At 41.3% G+C, this 16,169-nt stretch overlaps 1 protein-coding gene across 1 annotated transcript; it reads right to left on the bottom strand.

Moving 5' to 3' along the window:
• Window positions 1-921: 921 nt before the first annotated feature.
• On the bottom strand, window positions 922-2,809 carry LOC144497719 (sex peptide receptor-like). The gene is made up of 2 exons (XM_078219160.1): window positions 2,776-2,809; window positions 922-1,826 (listed from the first exon to the last, which is right to left on the bottom strand). Exons 1-2 carry the CDS (start codon window positions 2,807-2,809, stop codon window positions 922-924), a joined length of 939 nt encoding a protein of 312 aa, XP_078075286.1.
• Window positions 2,810-16,169: the final 13,360 nt, after the last annotated feature.

The following is a 16,169-nucleotide window of genomic DNA, read 5'->3' as shown; positions in this document are numbered from 1 at the left end:
TAATGGGAAAACTGATGGAGGCCATAATACGGGGATAAGATAAATATACACTTCGAGAAAAATAAGTTAATTTTAGATAATCAACTTGGCTTTGTCGAAGGCAGCTTATGTCTGACGAATTTAATTGAGTGCTTCAACGAGGTGAAACAGGCACGGGATGAAGTGTTGTGGATGTTGTATATTTGGACTTTTAGAAAGCATTTGATATAGTGTCACATGGCAGATTAGTTAACAAACTGGAAACATTTGGAATTGATGGGTCCTTGTCAGCATAGATTAGAAGTTGGCTAAGAGGGTAGGTATCGACGGACATTTCTCAGACTGGAGTCGAGTTGAAAGTGGTGTTCCCCAGGGACCAGTATTGGGGCCGTTGCTTTTTCTAATTTATATAAATTATTTAAAGATGGGTGTTGAGGGTAAAATGTCTAACTTTTCAGATGATACTAAGCTGTGGAGAATAGTGAATTGGGAAGATGACGCTGATTGACTTCAAAGAGACACATCTTTGAAAGTGACTAACTTAGAGGGTTACGGAAATAGAGCTGGAGAATGGGACTAGTTGGATTGCGCTTCAGAAGCTGGTGCAGATCCGATGGGCCGAATAGCCTCCTTATGTGTTGTAATATAACATGATTCCATTTGTCATCACCTATACTGTGATTCTACCCAAAAGTAATTCTATCTGCGTAGGCTTAAATGCAATTCAATCATCTGACACATTCATTAAATAAATGTGTTCCATGTAGTAATTCAATAAAATGTTCCTTTAACTTTATGTAGAGTTACAAAAAGGCAGATAGAAAAAGAGAATGACAGTGAGTAAGATTAAATTACATCTAATTAGCAATGGATCTAGAGACTGCATTGTGATCTAGCTTGGGTAATTTCTGAGTTGAGGGTGCATGTCATTGAATTTCAATTTTATGAAGGCACTAACTTAGTTAGAGTCAATGGGTATTTAAGAATATGTTTCAATTCATCTCTGAATTTAGCCTGAGCCACCACATAGATAAATGTATTTGAACATGAACTCAGACACTGAAGCATATACCCAGTGTGCTCCATGATGGCGAATGGATTATTGTAATCCCTGAACATAAATTGAATGCCCACGAATTGTGTACATACAGAATAAACAAAAGTCACCATCCACAACAATATAAAAGAACCAGAGATGGCCAGCAGTAAGATGATGGATTTTCTTCGGTTCTCCATCTCTGGGTCATTGTAATCCTCACTATTGTTACTTCGCCGCAGTGCCCTCCTCACTCTATTGGCCCGCACAATGTTCTTAATGGTCAAAGCATTAAGCAGCACAATCAACACAAACGGTGCAAATGGTGTTAAGGTGATGTCAAAAAAGAAGTATGCCACCCAAAGCGGTAAATTAGAGAGGCTTGCTTTTACAATGCAGAACCAGGGTACATTGTCAACCATCTCCAAGTGCTCATTTTCAAAGTAAATGGGAATGTTTTCCACAAAGCTCAGTCCAAAGACAGTCGCTATAACGATGGCTGCAGTTCTTTCAGTGCAATATTTTTCTCTCAATCTCTGGCAACAAATGGCGATGAATCGATCAAAGGTGAAAAAGACAGTTAACCAGACTGAACAATCAATGGCTGTGAAAACCAGGGCTATGTTGAGACTACAAATGGGTGTGTAGTCCAAGAATGAATATGAGAAATAAATGTCATTAATCTCATAAAATATTACATCGAATATTATCACCAGTAGATCTGCCACTGCCATGGCCACCAGGTAATGAGTGATGCATTTAGAAAGACCGCACTTTCCACGGGAAAGAGTGACAATTGCCAATAGATTACCTACAGGAAAAGGAAAATAAAAATGGAAATTAAAATAATAAAATTCACAGGGGTAATCAGTTTGAGAATATGTTAGATAGACATTAACTATAAATCCTTTGCGATATTACTCAATTCAGTTTTCTTTTACTCTAGATGGATTATGTCTCAAGTTGCAGCGTCAGGCCAGCTACCATAATGAAGTAGTCATCAGTTTCCCACAGGGTCCAGATTATGTTCGCTCAAAGGCACAAGACTCCTACGGAAGGGGGTTACTTTTCCATGATAACTTGGTGTGGTACACACATAGAACCATAGACAATAGGGGGAGGAGGAGGCCATTCGGTTCTTCGAGCCTGCTCCACCATTCATTATGATCATGGCTGATAATCCAACTCAACAGCCTAATTCTGCCTTCCTCCCATATGCTTTCATCCTCTTCGCCTCAAGTGTTGTATCTAACTGTGTCTTGAAAACATACAAAGCTTTGGCCTCAACTACTTTGTGTGGTAGCGAATTCAACAGGCTGATCGTTTTCTGGGTGAAGAATTTTTTCCTCATCTCTGTCCTAAATGGTTTACCCTGTACCCTCGGGCTGTGATCCTTGGTTCTGGACAGCCCCACCATTTTCTTGCATTTACCCTGTCTACTCCTGTTAGAATTTTGTAGGTTTCTATGAGAACCCCTCTCATTCCTCTGCACTCCAGTGAATACAATCCTAACTGACTTGTCTCCTCATACGTCAGTCCTGCCATCCCAGGAATCCTCTGGAGCAAGAAAATCTTTCCTCAGATAAAGAGACCAAAACAGTACACAGTATTTCAGGTGTGGTCTCACCAAGGCCCTGTACAATTGTATCAACAGGTTTATTTGGTAGCAAATACCCCCATGCCGGCATCTCCACATCACAATTGTATCAAGACATCCCTGCTTCTGCACTCGAATCCTGTCATTATGAAGGACAAAATACCAAATGCCTTCATCACTGCCTGTTGCACCTGCATGCTTACGTTTAGTAATTGGTGTATGAGGACACCCAGATCTCGGTGTACATTCCCCTCTTCTAATTTATGGCCTTTTAGTAGTAATCTGCCTTCCCGTTTTTGCTACCAAAGTGGATAACTTCACATTTATCCAAATTATACTTCATCTGCGATTCATTTGTCCACTCTCTCAATGTGTCCAAATCACACTGAAATATCTCTGCATCCTCGTCACACCTCATGCGCCCACCCAGCTTTATGCCAAAGCATTGATCTGATTAATAGGCATAACAGGCAATTAATGGGAACACGCAGGAGTTAATTAAGATAACCAGGGGTTAGCTCATGATTTTGTGTAGTAGTACAAATGGATGAAAGCATGTAGGCCGCTCATTTTACAGTTCTGTCCATTTTTCACTCATTGCCTGCATTGGAAATAACATTTGCACAAGAGATTAAAAATTGGGAGGTCGTGTAAAATGGGTTGTATCGGGTGTGCAAACGGTTATTATTCTCTACTGATTTTTACTTCCATTGAAGCGAGGGCAAATAGATATTGGGAGAAATGTACAACAGATTTTTGATCCAATATCATTCACTTTACACTATCAACCACAATGGAAATTGTTCCCAATGTATCAGTTCCTCGGGTAATCATACAATTAACAAATAATAGATCAGTCAGTCTATGACTGCTGTCCAAGATGGCAATAAACTATAAAGTCCTGTCCATTACTCACACCAATCTCCCAACTTTAACTTTCCCAACATTGACAGGGACAATCATAGTATTGGAGAGAAATTTATTAAGTGTATTCAGGAGGAATTTCTCATTCAGTATGTGGATGGCCCGACTAGAGAGGGAGCAAAACCTGACCTCCTCTTGGTATATAAGGAAGGGCAGGTGACAGAAGTGTTAGTGAGGAATCATTTTGGGACCAGTGACCATAATTCCATTAGTTTTAAGATAGCTAAAGAGAACGATAGGTCTGGCCCAAAAGTTATAATTCTAAATTGGGGTAAGGCCAATTTTGATGATATTAAACAGGAACTTTCAAAAGTTGATTGGGGGTGTCTGTTGGCAGGCAAGTGAATGGCTGGTAAGTGAGAGGCTTTCAAAAGTGTGTTAACCAGGGTTCAGGGTAAGCACATTCCTTTTGGAGTGAAGGGCAAGACTGGTAGAAGTAGTGAACCCTGGATATTGAGGCCCTGGTCAGGAAGAAGAAGGAGGCACATGACATGCATAGGCAGCTGGGATCAACTGGATCCCTTGAAGATTATAGAGGGGTAGGAGTAGAGTTAAGAGAGAAATCAGGAGGGCAAAAAGGGAACACGAGTTTGCTTTGGCAGATAAGGCTAAAGAGAATCCAAAGATCTTCTACAAATACAGAATAGGCAAAAAAGTAACCAGGGAGAAAGTAGGGCCTCTTAAGGATCCAGAAGGTCATCTAAGTATGGATTCACAACAGATGCATGAGATCCTAAAAGAGTATTCCTCATCAGTATTTATCGCTGAGAAAGGCATGTATGTTAACTTGGGGAAATAAATAGTGATGTCTTGAGGAGTGTGCATATTACAGAGAAGGGAGTGTTGGAAGTCTTAAAGAGCATCAAGGTAGATAAATCCCCGGGACCTGATGATGTTTATCCCAGGACGGTTTGGCAGGCTCAGGAGGAAACTGCGAGTCCCCTAGCAGAGATATTTGAATCATCAACAGCCACATGTGAAGTGCCTGAAGATTGGAGGGTGGCAAATGTTGTGCCTTTGCTTAAGAAGTGCTGCAGGGAAAAATCTGGGAACTACAGGCTGGTGAGCCTAACATCTGTAGGGGGCGAGTTGTTAGAAGGTATTCTGAGAGACAGGACCTACAGGCATTTAGAGAGGCAAGGACTGGTTAGGGACAGTCAACATGGCTTTCTGAGTGGAAAAGCATGTATCAGAAATTTGATTGAGTTTTTTGAAGGGGTAACCAAGAAGGTAGATGAGGGCAGTGCAGTTGATGTTGTCTACATAGACTTTAGCAAGTTTTTGACCAGGTATCACATGGTAAGTTGTTGCATGAGGTTAAATCTCACGGGATCCAGACTGAGGTAGCCAAATATATTCAAAATTAGCTTGATGACAGAAGACAGAGTATGATTATAGAGGGTTGTTTTTCAAACTGGAGGCCTGTGATCAGCTGCATGCCTCAGGGATCGGTGCTGGGTCCACTGTTATTTGTCATTTATATTAATGATTTGGATGAGAATTTAGGAGGCATGATTAGTATGTTTGCAGATCACACTGAGGTTCGTGGCATAGTGGGCAGCGAAGAAGGTTATCTAGGATTGCAATGGGATCTTGGCCAATCGGGCCAGTGAGCTGACGAATGGGAGATGGAGTTTAATTTAGATAAATGTGAGGTGATGCATTTTGGTAGATTGAACCAGGGCAGGACTTAACCAGTTCATGGTAGGGTGTTGAGGAGAGTTATAGAACAAAGTGACCTAGGAGTACAGGTTCAAAGCTCTTTGAAAGTGGAGTCACAGGTGGGCAGATTGGTGAAGGAGGCATTTGGTATGCTTGGTTTCCTTGGTCAGAACATCGAATACAGGAGTTAGGATGTCTTGTTGAAGTTGTACAAGACATTGCTAAGACTACACTTGGAATACTGTGTACAGTCTGATCAACCTATTATAGAAAGGATGTTATTACACTAGAAAGAGTGGAGAAAAGATTTACGAGGCTGCTACCGGTACTTGATAGTTTGACTCATAAGAAGAGGCTGGATAGACTGGAACCTTTTTCCCTGGAGCGTAGGAGACTTAGTGGTGATCTAATAGAGGTTTATAAGGGTATTGATCAGCTAGATAGTCGACACATTTTCCCAAAGGTAGTAGAGTCTAAAGCTAGAGGGCATAGGTTTAAGGTGAGAAGGGAGAGATATAGAAGGGTCCAGAGGGGCAATTATTTCACACAGAGGGTGGTGAGTGTTTTGAACAAGCTGCCAGAGAGTAGTAGAGGTGGGTACAATGTTGTTTTTATAAATCATTTAGACAGTTACATGGGTAAGATGGGTATCGAGGGATATGGGCCAAATGCGGGCAATTGGGAACAGCTTCGTGGTTAAAAAAGGGATGGCATGGACAAGTTGGGATGAAGGGCTTGTTTCTATGCTGTAAGACTCTATAACCCTATGACACTATGACTCCCATCCATTGACACTGTCTAAACTTCCTGCTGCCTTCAGAAAAACAGCCAGCACAATCAAGGACCCCAAGGACATGCTCTCCTCCACCTTCTTCCATCGGAGAAAAGATACAAAAGTCTGAGGACATGTACCAACTTACTCAAAAACAACTTCTTCCCTGTTGCCATCAAACTTTTGAATGGACCTACCTCACCTTAAGTTGATCTTTCTCTACACCCTAGCTATGACTGTAACATTGCATTCTGCACACTCTCCTTTCCTTCTGTATGAACAATATGCCTTGTTTGTACAGCATGCAAGAAACACTACTGTTCACTGCATACTAACACATATGACAATGATAAATCATGTCAACTCAAATCAAATCATGAATTATTGAATCAATGTTGAATCCAGGTGGTAGGATATACCTTGCGTGTGGTTTATCAATATTCTGAACATCCCAAATTTCAATTTAGCACATTAGAATTCTTGAATGTAACACTGTTCCTTGACCTCGATATAGAGCTGGACTGCATTAAATTAAATGTGCACCACAAATGATTGCTTATTATTTATGTGATGGCTGGACCGTCTTTAATGCTCATTGCACAGTGAGTTAGTATCCACTCTTTCGCTGTGATATTTTACATCTGCCATTCAGTCCAATGCTCAGTGAGGGAGAACTTTCATCTCTTCTTAAAATTGTCCACCTGACTAATATTTGACCTCATTTATCAGGTGCATAATCCAGCAGAAGCAGGAAAGAATATTTTTAAAAATAATTAGATTTTAACCTGACACTAAATTAAACTACTGAAAAGAGAAAATGTGTCTCAGATTTATGGAATTTCTTTCAGATAATTGAATTAACTATTTCTAGAATGTCACATTTCCTTAAAGAATCTCATTCATAGGTAAGGTAAACAGAAAGAGAAGTGAAAATTGACCAAAGAGGAGACCCCATACTCATATATGGGACAGACTGACCATTGCTGGGGTGTGAGGATGAGCGAAGATTTATTGAGCTATTAAGTGTGTGATCTTGCATCTGATTCCTTGGATTGAGTCAGGTGCTGCCAGATTGGGGCTACCCCGGAAGCGAGATTTCGGAGCTCACTTACCTATCCCTATTCAAATGAAAGATACACCTTGATTCGCCTCCCCAAATGCTACAACTGACCAAAATGAACATAGTAAACATCATGGCTGATCATCGAATTCAATATCTTGACCTCCCCTTCTCCCTCATATCCCTTGATCCCTTTAGCCCCAAGAGCTATACCTTATATGATTCTATGATTCCATGATTCTAATTTCTTCTTGAAATCAGACAACGTTTTGGCCTCAGCTACATTCTGTGGTAGTGAATTCCATGCATTCACCACACTCTGGGTGAAGAGAGTTCTCCTCAAATCAGTTCTAAATGGTTTACCCCTTATCTTCATTCAAACTATGACTCCTAGTTCTGGACTCCCGCACCATCGCAAGACATTACCTCTCTCACCATTGTGAACATTCTTTCTGAATCTACCTTGTCTAACCCTGTTTGAATTTTATAAGTTTCTACAAGATCCCCCCTCACTCTTCAAATCGCCAGTGAATATAATCCTAACCGACATAGTCTCTCCTCAAATGACAGACCTGCCATTCAAGGAATCAGCCTGGTAAACCTTTGCTGTACTCCCTCTATAGCAAGGACATCCTTCTTCAGATCAGGACACCAAAGCTGCACTCAAAACTCCAGGTGTGGCCTCACCAAAGCCCTATACAATTGCCATAAAACATCCCTATTCGAATATTCCAATCCTCTCGCTATGAAGTCTAACATACTATTTACCCTTTTAACTACCTGCTGTACCTGTGCACTTATTTTCAGCAACTTACGCACCGATGACACCAAGGTCTCACTGAATATCCACTTCTCTCAATTTAGATCCATTCAAGTTATAATCTGTCTTCGTATGATTGCTGCAAAAGTGCATAACCTCACATTGATCCACATTATACTGCATCTGCCCACACACATAGCCTGTCCAACTCAGGCTGCAGGATCTCTACATCCTCTTCACAGCTCACCCTCCAACCCAACTTTATAGCATCTGCAAATTTGGAGATAATATATTTAGTTCCCACTTCCAAATCATTGATATATATAATGTGAACAGTTGGGGTCCTAGCACAGATCCCTGCAGAATCCAACTAGTCACTGACTACCAATCAGAAAAAGACTGATTTATGGCAACTCTTTGTTTCCTATCTGCTAGCCAACTTTCTATCCATCTCAAGACATTACCTGCAATCCCATGTGCTTTAACTTTACAGAGTAGTCTGTTATGTGAGCCCTTGCTGAAAGCCTTCTGAAAGTTTAAATCAACCACATCCACTGGTTCTCCTCGTCAACTCTAATAGTTACATCCTCAAAAAATTCCAATAGATTCATCAAGCATGATTTTCCTTTCGTAAATCCATGCTGACTTTGTCTGATTATACCACCGCCTTCTAAATGCTGAGTTATGAAATTCTTGACAATGGATTCTAGCAACTTCCTCAGGACTGATGTTAGGCTCACTGATCTATTGTTCCATGTTTTCTCACTATCTCCTTTTTTTGAACAGCAGGCTTAGATTAGATACCCTCCAATCGTAGGAAACAGTCTAGAGTTCAAAGAATTTTGGGAAATAACCACCTCAGATGGAAAACGAGCTTGAGAATCTACATTGATGGAGAAGATGAAACAACCGGGAGTCATTCGGTTTCATCTTGAGAAAATGAACACCTGGAGATGTAGACCATATGTTCAAAATAAAACATTAATACAAATTGCGCATTGGAGACACTGATGTTTTAACCAGCTTGAATGTGTCCCTATATATAAATGCAGATTTTTGATCGTACAAAAACAAAATTTAGTACAAAAAAATCAAATGAACTTAAATTACCAGGCCCAAATATGTAACATTTTAACACAATTATGGAACGACCATTGACTCCTATGTAACCTTTTTATTCGAATCCACTGACAATAAATAGAATGGCACACCTGAGCAGATAACATCGAACCAACAGCAAGAACAGTAACGCAGTTACATTACGAAAAGGAAAGAATAGCTGAACTTACAGGGAACTCCAACCAGCGCAAGAATAGGATAATAAATCGCTTCTATCTGTGGAATGAGAGGATCTTCCATTTTATGGGAGACGAATTAACTTCTTGCTGAGATTCACACAGGAATGAGATGCATTGAGCTGAACCAGATTTATAGTTTTGAGAATTCTCAGCTGAGGCAATTAGGACAGAGAATAGTTAATGTTAGTTACAGCCATTTAACAAATGAATTAAGCAGCTGTTTTTGCTCGAATATTCAATGGGAATAGGGAATAGACTTTCACATTTCCCAATGGGAATGAGGAACATGACCTCGATATGATTCATTTAATTAATTTTAATTTTTTAAAGCTATTTTTAAAGTTACAGTTCCTGAGTCATAACAATTCAAGGCTGTGGATTTCAGACATGTTTTGTTTTTGCATTATCACTTGTATATATCTTATGTTTGATGTTAAGAATGTTTGTCGTCAATAATATTAACACTTTCAATGTTTGCAGCTACTGAATATTTACAAATAAAGTGGTGCTCTCGTCTGTCGAATCATCCCAGGTTGCAAGCTTCTAGAAATGAGGTGGAATCATATCGCACGGGCTCCAGAATGTTTTGTGTGAATTTGTGCTCGAATTCATTTGGGACAGAGCCTCCATCCACCAAAAATGAGGGTCTCTCAAGGAGGTGCAAGAGAGGGAGACAATTCTCACCTTGCAGCCAAGTACTACTGTCACCCAGAAGTCTGCTTTCGCTGGTCAATATAGGCATTGAGATTCCTACAGCACCTCGCACTTTATGATTATCTCTGTCAGCATTATCCTAAATAGGGCCCGAGCTGTTTTCACGCCATGCATGCATACCAAAGTATGCTGCATCAAATCTATCCTATTGGAAATGGCTCCTCCAATCAGATCATTGCTCGCTGTGCATTCGCATGAATGGGTCTAAAGCCATCACATTTGGACCTGCGAAATGCCCTGTCTACCTGAATGTTCTATCGAAGGAGAAGGCAGCTCAAAAACATGGCAGGAGATAAAGATTTTTGCTGCTACTATACAGAGGGAATATGGGTGGCATCTTCCATAGTTGCCATTATCAAATATGTTCTGCCCAGCACACAAGTGAGTAATGTGGTATACGAATGTGAATGCCAGTGCAATGCCAGGTATGTCGGCCATACATCCCAATCATTGATTGATCATATCATATGGCACCTCCCTTTCGCTTTCCACGATAAGTAGAGTACAAACTATACTCTGCCTGCTTTGACAAAACTCAGGCCATAATGTTCTGTATTAGATGTGATTCTGTCATTGGTCAGCACGTTCTGAACAATATTAATTGTGCTCAGAATTTCAGTAATACCCAATTTAAAATTAACAGTTCGACTCAAGATGTGATTCACTTCTGCTTACTAGAAACTAATATGCTCATATGCAGGGACAGGTTCTCTGCAGACAAAAAAAACTTGCTCAAGCTTTGTATTTTTAAAAAGTTATACAGACAAGTGGGGCAATAGTTTCCTGGAGCTTTTACGTGGCAACATTTCTACCAATCAGCATCAATTTGTCAACCAATCAGCACTCTTTCCTCATGTAGTATAAATTGTTGCTGCCTTTCAAATTTTGTATTCTTGCATCTGTGCTGATGAGTGCAAATCAAGAAGCTTCAACAGCTTGTCTTTTCTCGGCAATGAACAGCAAATTATGAGGCATCCACGACGGTGTTCTTTGGCATCTATGGGAAGACCTGATCTGCTCACATTATCACAATTACCCAGGCAGTTAAAGCTTTCATGGTCTGATTGATGCAGCACAGAACCCTCCTCAGTTATCTCTTATAATGATTTCAGTGTTAGACCGCTGCTAGATACACACAAATTACCAGAGTAAAGAGACTAAAATTGGTACACGGTTTAATCTCTGGTGTCACTCAGTGATTAATAACAGAAATCAATCCATCACCCCACACATACATTCACAACTCTCAACCACCCTCAACATTACTACCCAACCAACTTCCATGGAGAACGCACGTTAGAAAAAAGGTGAAAAATAAACAAAATTCTGGGGAACTAGCATTCCATGGTTTACTCCACTTCACCAGTTGGAGTCAATTTGCCTGGTTTGACTTTGAACAATAGCTTGACAGTTAACTGATCCCTGGCGCAGTCTGCATGGCAAAGCCTCTGCCAATCAGATTCCACTTGCCGACCAATTTGCACTCTCTTCTCATGCAATATTAATTATTGTTCCCTTTGCATTTGTTATTCTTCTGAATGGCCCTCATGAAAGCAAGACGAAAGCAGTATGTCTCTTTTTGGCAATATAACTTTCATTGAATATGCCTTCCTTTAATATCGCTTCCACTTTGATATCACCACCACTTCCCTCTTAACTGTTGAACTTGTTTATTTATTTTGTGACTATATGATTTTTACATGCAGGGAAGGTAGGTCACATTGGGCAAAAAATGTTGACCTTGCCTGCGTTGCCAACATCCTATTAGCAAAAACTAAACAAAGCCAGAACGTCCAAGTTAGCAGCCTATGAGTAACGAGGCATTGCAGGGATTAGTGCTTGTACCCCAGCATCAATATCAATTATTTACATGCGGGCTTAAATGCAATATTTCCCGGTTTGCAAATGACAGTAAACTATTTCGAAGGGTGAGTTGTGAGGAGGATTCAAAGATGCTTCAAGAGGATTTGGAGAGGCTAAGTGAGTGGGCACAAATTTGCCAAAAGGAATACAATGTGACGAAATGTGCGTTATCCACTTTGTTGGAAAAAGCAGAAAAACAGTGTATTTCTTAAATGGTGAATGGATGGGAAGTGTTGAAATTCGCAGGGACCTGGGTGAATTCTATCATATTGTGGTCACTGCTCCCTATGTGTTCCTTCACCTTAAGTTCCCTAATCAAGTCTGCCTCATTACACATCACCAAATGCAGAATTGCCTGTTCCTTAGTAGGCTCTGTCACTAGCTGCTCCAAAAAAAAACATCTCTTAGACATTCCACAAATGCCTTTTCTTGGGATCCACTACTTCCCTGATTTTCCCAGGCCACCTGCATATTAAGGTGAAGGAACACATAGGGAGCAGTGACCACAATATGATAGAATTTACCCTGCAGCTTGAGAGGGAGAAGCAGGAATCAGATGTAACCGTATTACAGTTAAATAAAGGTAACTATAAAGACATGAGGGAGGAGCTGGCCAGAGTTGATTGGAAAGGGAGCCTAGCAGGGAAACAGTGGAACAGCAATGGCAGGAGTTTTTGGAGGTTATTCAAGAGACACAACAAAAATTCATCCCAAGGTGGAGAAAACATGCTAAGGGGAGGATGAGGCATCCATAGCCGACGAGGGAAGTCAAGGACAGCAGAAATGCAAAAGAAAAATAATACAAAGTGGCAAGGATTAGTGGGAAGCCAGAGGATTGGGAAGCCTTTAAAAGCAAGCAGAGGACAACTAAAACAGCAATAAGGTCGGGGGGTCGGGGGGGGGGGGGGGGGGGGGGCGGGGGGAAATTAAATATTAGTGTAAGCTAGCTAGTAATGTAAAAGAAGATAGGAAGAGTTTTTTCAATTTCTAAAAGGTAAGAGAGAGGCAAAAATAGACTTTGGACCACTGGAAAATGAGGCTGGATAAGTAATAATAGAAAATAAAGAAATGGCAGGGGGACTGAATAGTTACTTTGCACCACTCTTCATGGTGGAAAACACCAGTGGGACACCAGAGATCCAGGAGAATCACGGGGCACAGGTGAGTGTAGTGGCCATCACTAAGGAGAAGATTCTGGAGAAATTGAAAGGTCTGAAGGTGGATAAATCAACTGGACTGGATGGACTACACCCCAGGGTTTAAAAGAGATAGCAAAGGAAATTGTGGAGGCATTGGTGGTGATCTTTCAGGAATCACTGGAGGCAGGGAGGGTCCCAGAGGACTGGAAAGTAGCTAATGTAACACTGTTGTTTAAGAAGGGAGGGAGGCAGCAGACAGGAAATTATAGGCCGGTTAACCTGACTTTGGTCATTGGCAAGATTTTAGAGTCTATTATTAAAGATGAGATCGCGGAGTACTTGGAAGTGCATGATAAAATAGAACTGAGTCAGCACAGTTTCGTCACGGGGGAGTCATGTTTGACAAATCTGTTAGAGTTCTTTGAGGAGGTAACAAGGAAGTTAGATGAAGGAGAATCAGTGGACGTGATTTATTTAGATTTCCAGAAGGCCTTTGACAAGGTCCCGCATAGGAGACTGTTAAATAAGTTAAGAGCCCGTGGTGTTAAGGGTAAGATACTGGCATGGATAGAGGATTGGCTGACTCCCAGAAGGCAGAGAGTGGGAATAAAGGGGTGTTTTTCAGGATGGCAGTCGGTGACTAGTGGTGTGCCTCAGGGATCAGTGCTGGGACCACAACATTTCACCATATACATTAACGATTTGTTACTAAGTTTGCAGATGATATAAAGATATGTAGAGGAGCAGGACGTATTGAGGGAGCAGGGGGGCTGCAGGAGGACTTGACCAGGTCAGGAGAGGGGGCAAAGAAGTGGCAGATGGAATACAATGTGGAAAAGTATGAGGTTATGGAAGGAGGAATGGAGGCATAGACTATTTTCTAAATGGGGAAATGCTTAGGAAATCAGAAACACAAAGGGACTTGGGAGTCCTTGTTCAAGATTCTCTTAAAGTTAACGTGCAGGTTCTGTCAGCAGCTAGGAAGGCAAATGCAATGTTAGCATTCATGTCAAGAGGGCTAGAATACAAGAGCAGGGATGTACTTCTGAGGCTGTATAAGGCTCTGGTCAGACCCCATTTGGAGTATTGTGAGCAGTTTTGGGCCCTGTATCTAAGGAAGGATGTGCAGGCCTTGGAAAGTGTCCAGAGGAGGTTCACAAGAATGATCCCTGGAATGAAGAGCTTGTCTTATGAGGACCGATTGAGTAGTGTTGGAGTTTAGAAGGATGAGGGGGGGTCTTATTGAAACTTACAGGATGCTGCGAGGCCTGGATAGGGTGGATGTGGAGAGGATGTTTCCACTGGTATGAGTAACTAGAACCACAGGGCACAACCTCAGACGAAAGGGACGATCCTTTAAAACAGAAATGAGGAAGGATTTCTTCAGACAGAGTGGTGAACCTGTAGAACTCTTTGCCGCAGAAGGCTGTGGAGGCCAGGTCATTAAATGTCTTTAAGACAGAGATAGATAGGTTCTTGATTAATAAGAGGATCAGGGGTTATGGGGAAAAGGCTGGAGAATGGGGATGAGAAAAGTATCAGCCATGATTGAATGGCGGAGCAGATTCGATGGGCTGAGTGGCCTAATTCTGCTCCTATGTCTTATGGTCTTATAGAAGATAATTGCTCGTCACCAGGAGAAATATGTTTTAATTAAGAAAAACCAACACATATTCGTTTAAGGTAAATACCAATGAATAGCTGCATTGAATTTGGTGCAGAGGGGACAGAGGGTTGATGAGAGTCTTTTTCTTTTGGTGCCACATAACGGGATGGTCAGGGAAGTCAAAACCCATGGAATAAAAGGGACAGTAATGACATGTTTAACAAGTGGGACCAGTGGCAACAAACGGAGTAGCGAGCAACTTTTTTCAGATTGGAGGAAAGTTAACAGTGGGAGTCCACAGAGGCTGGTACTAGTATCGGTGTTTCTACAGATCTATATTGAAGACCTAGTTTTGGATGCAAAGGAAGAAATGTAGTGAAAAAAAATATCAACATTGGAAGTATTAGAAAAAGTGAGAAGAACAGTGATAGACAGCAAGAGGTTATATGGGCGGGCATGTGGAGTAAAATATCTGCTTACATTGAATGGGAAAATAAATCACCAAGGTTTAATCAGCATCTAACCGGAGCAGAGCTTATAACTTTGCAAGTCCTTTGCTTTCATGTACTTGCAAACGTATTATGGGCAGTGAATTACATATAGCAGGTGCCGAGATTTTACATCTTTATGCACAATGACCAGAATGGTAAAGTTGAATGCTAATGTGACATATGAAAGATAAAGTATCTAAAATGGAATTTAAATGGTATGACATGAAATTCCCAGATGATTGGATATTGAATATCTGGAGTACTTGCAACTACATATCACTAACAGACAGCAAAATAAAGTTTCAGAATGAAGTGAGAGGTAATGTTCACCAAAATGATTGCAGGATGAACGACAATTTACTGTCAGTGCAATACATATAGACATGTTTTTATTCCAGTTGCAGTTTTACATTATTCATGATTGAGCTCATAATTCTATATCAGAATCAGGCAGCAAGCATCATATTTACTGTGTGACTGCAGCAAACAAAGGATTGTTCGGAACAGTTATAAAATCCTAGCTTTGGTCTGCACTTTCCATGCATACAAGCATTATTTTGGAATACTGTAAAAGACACACACAGACTTAAAGTGATTCTCAAACGAACCAAAAGTGACACGAGAAAAATATTACTTTTATGCCAGGAATCTTTGCAATCTGGAACGCACTGCCTGAGAATGTAATATAGTCAAAACGGAGGCTTTCAAAAGATCAATAGATAATGATATGAGGGGAAGAAATGCAGGGCCACATTGAAATGGTGGTGCAGTGATGCTAGGGATGTCCGACTGCCTGAGGACAAATCTGTCATGGACACTCACTGGGTGGCGTGCATCGACCTGCATGATCCTAATTAGATGGTGACACACGATCTGCAAATTGAGGGAGTAGAACGCTCTCTTGTTGACAAATTGCTGATGTCCCCATGTGGAGCTGACAAGGTGATGTGTGTCCTGTCCACTGCTCCCTGGACACTGGAAATCCCAGCAATGGCAGCGAAGCCTAGAGCTCGTGCCTCCTGCTGTGCACAGCCCACATCAAAGTTTATGTACTGCCCTGCCCCACATCTGTACACGGAGGCCAGGGAGATCCCAATGAGGTCACCACTGGGTGTCTGAAATGAGCCAGAAGTGAAAACATCCAGGGCAGCCGTCACCTTCACGTCTACAGGGAGCAGGTGACCGCCCATCCCCTGCGGTGCCAGGTGTGCGAGCACCTGACTAAGGTGCCGCACCATGCTTTTGGAAAACCACAGCCGGTGACGGCA

The sequence above is a fragment of the Mustelus asterias genome, chromosome 8 (assembly GCF_964213995.1).
Source record: "Mustelus asterias chromosome 8, sMusAst1.hap1.1, whole genome shotgun sequence".
Classification (NCBI taxonomy): Eukaryota; Metazoa; Chordata; class Chondrichthyes; order Carcharhiniformes; family Triakidae; genus Mustelus; species Mustelus asterias.
Note: the sequence above shows the minus strand (reverse complement) of the source record. Positions and strands in the feature narration are given on the sequence as shown.

Bases quoted from the DNA above. Each gene is read 5' to 3' on its own strand.
- LOC144497719 (XM_078219160.1), bottom strand. From the start codon at position 2,809: ATGCAGGTGCAACAGGCAGTGATGAAGGCATTTG. The intron at 1,827-2,775 runs GTATTTTGTCCT...CTTTTCCTGTAG, and splicing joins GGCAGTGATGAAGGCATTTG to GTAATCTATTGGCAATTGTC.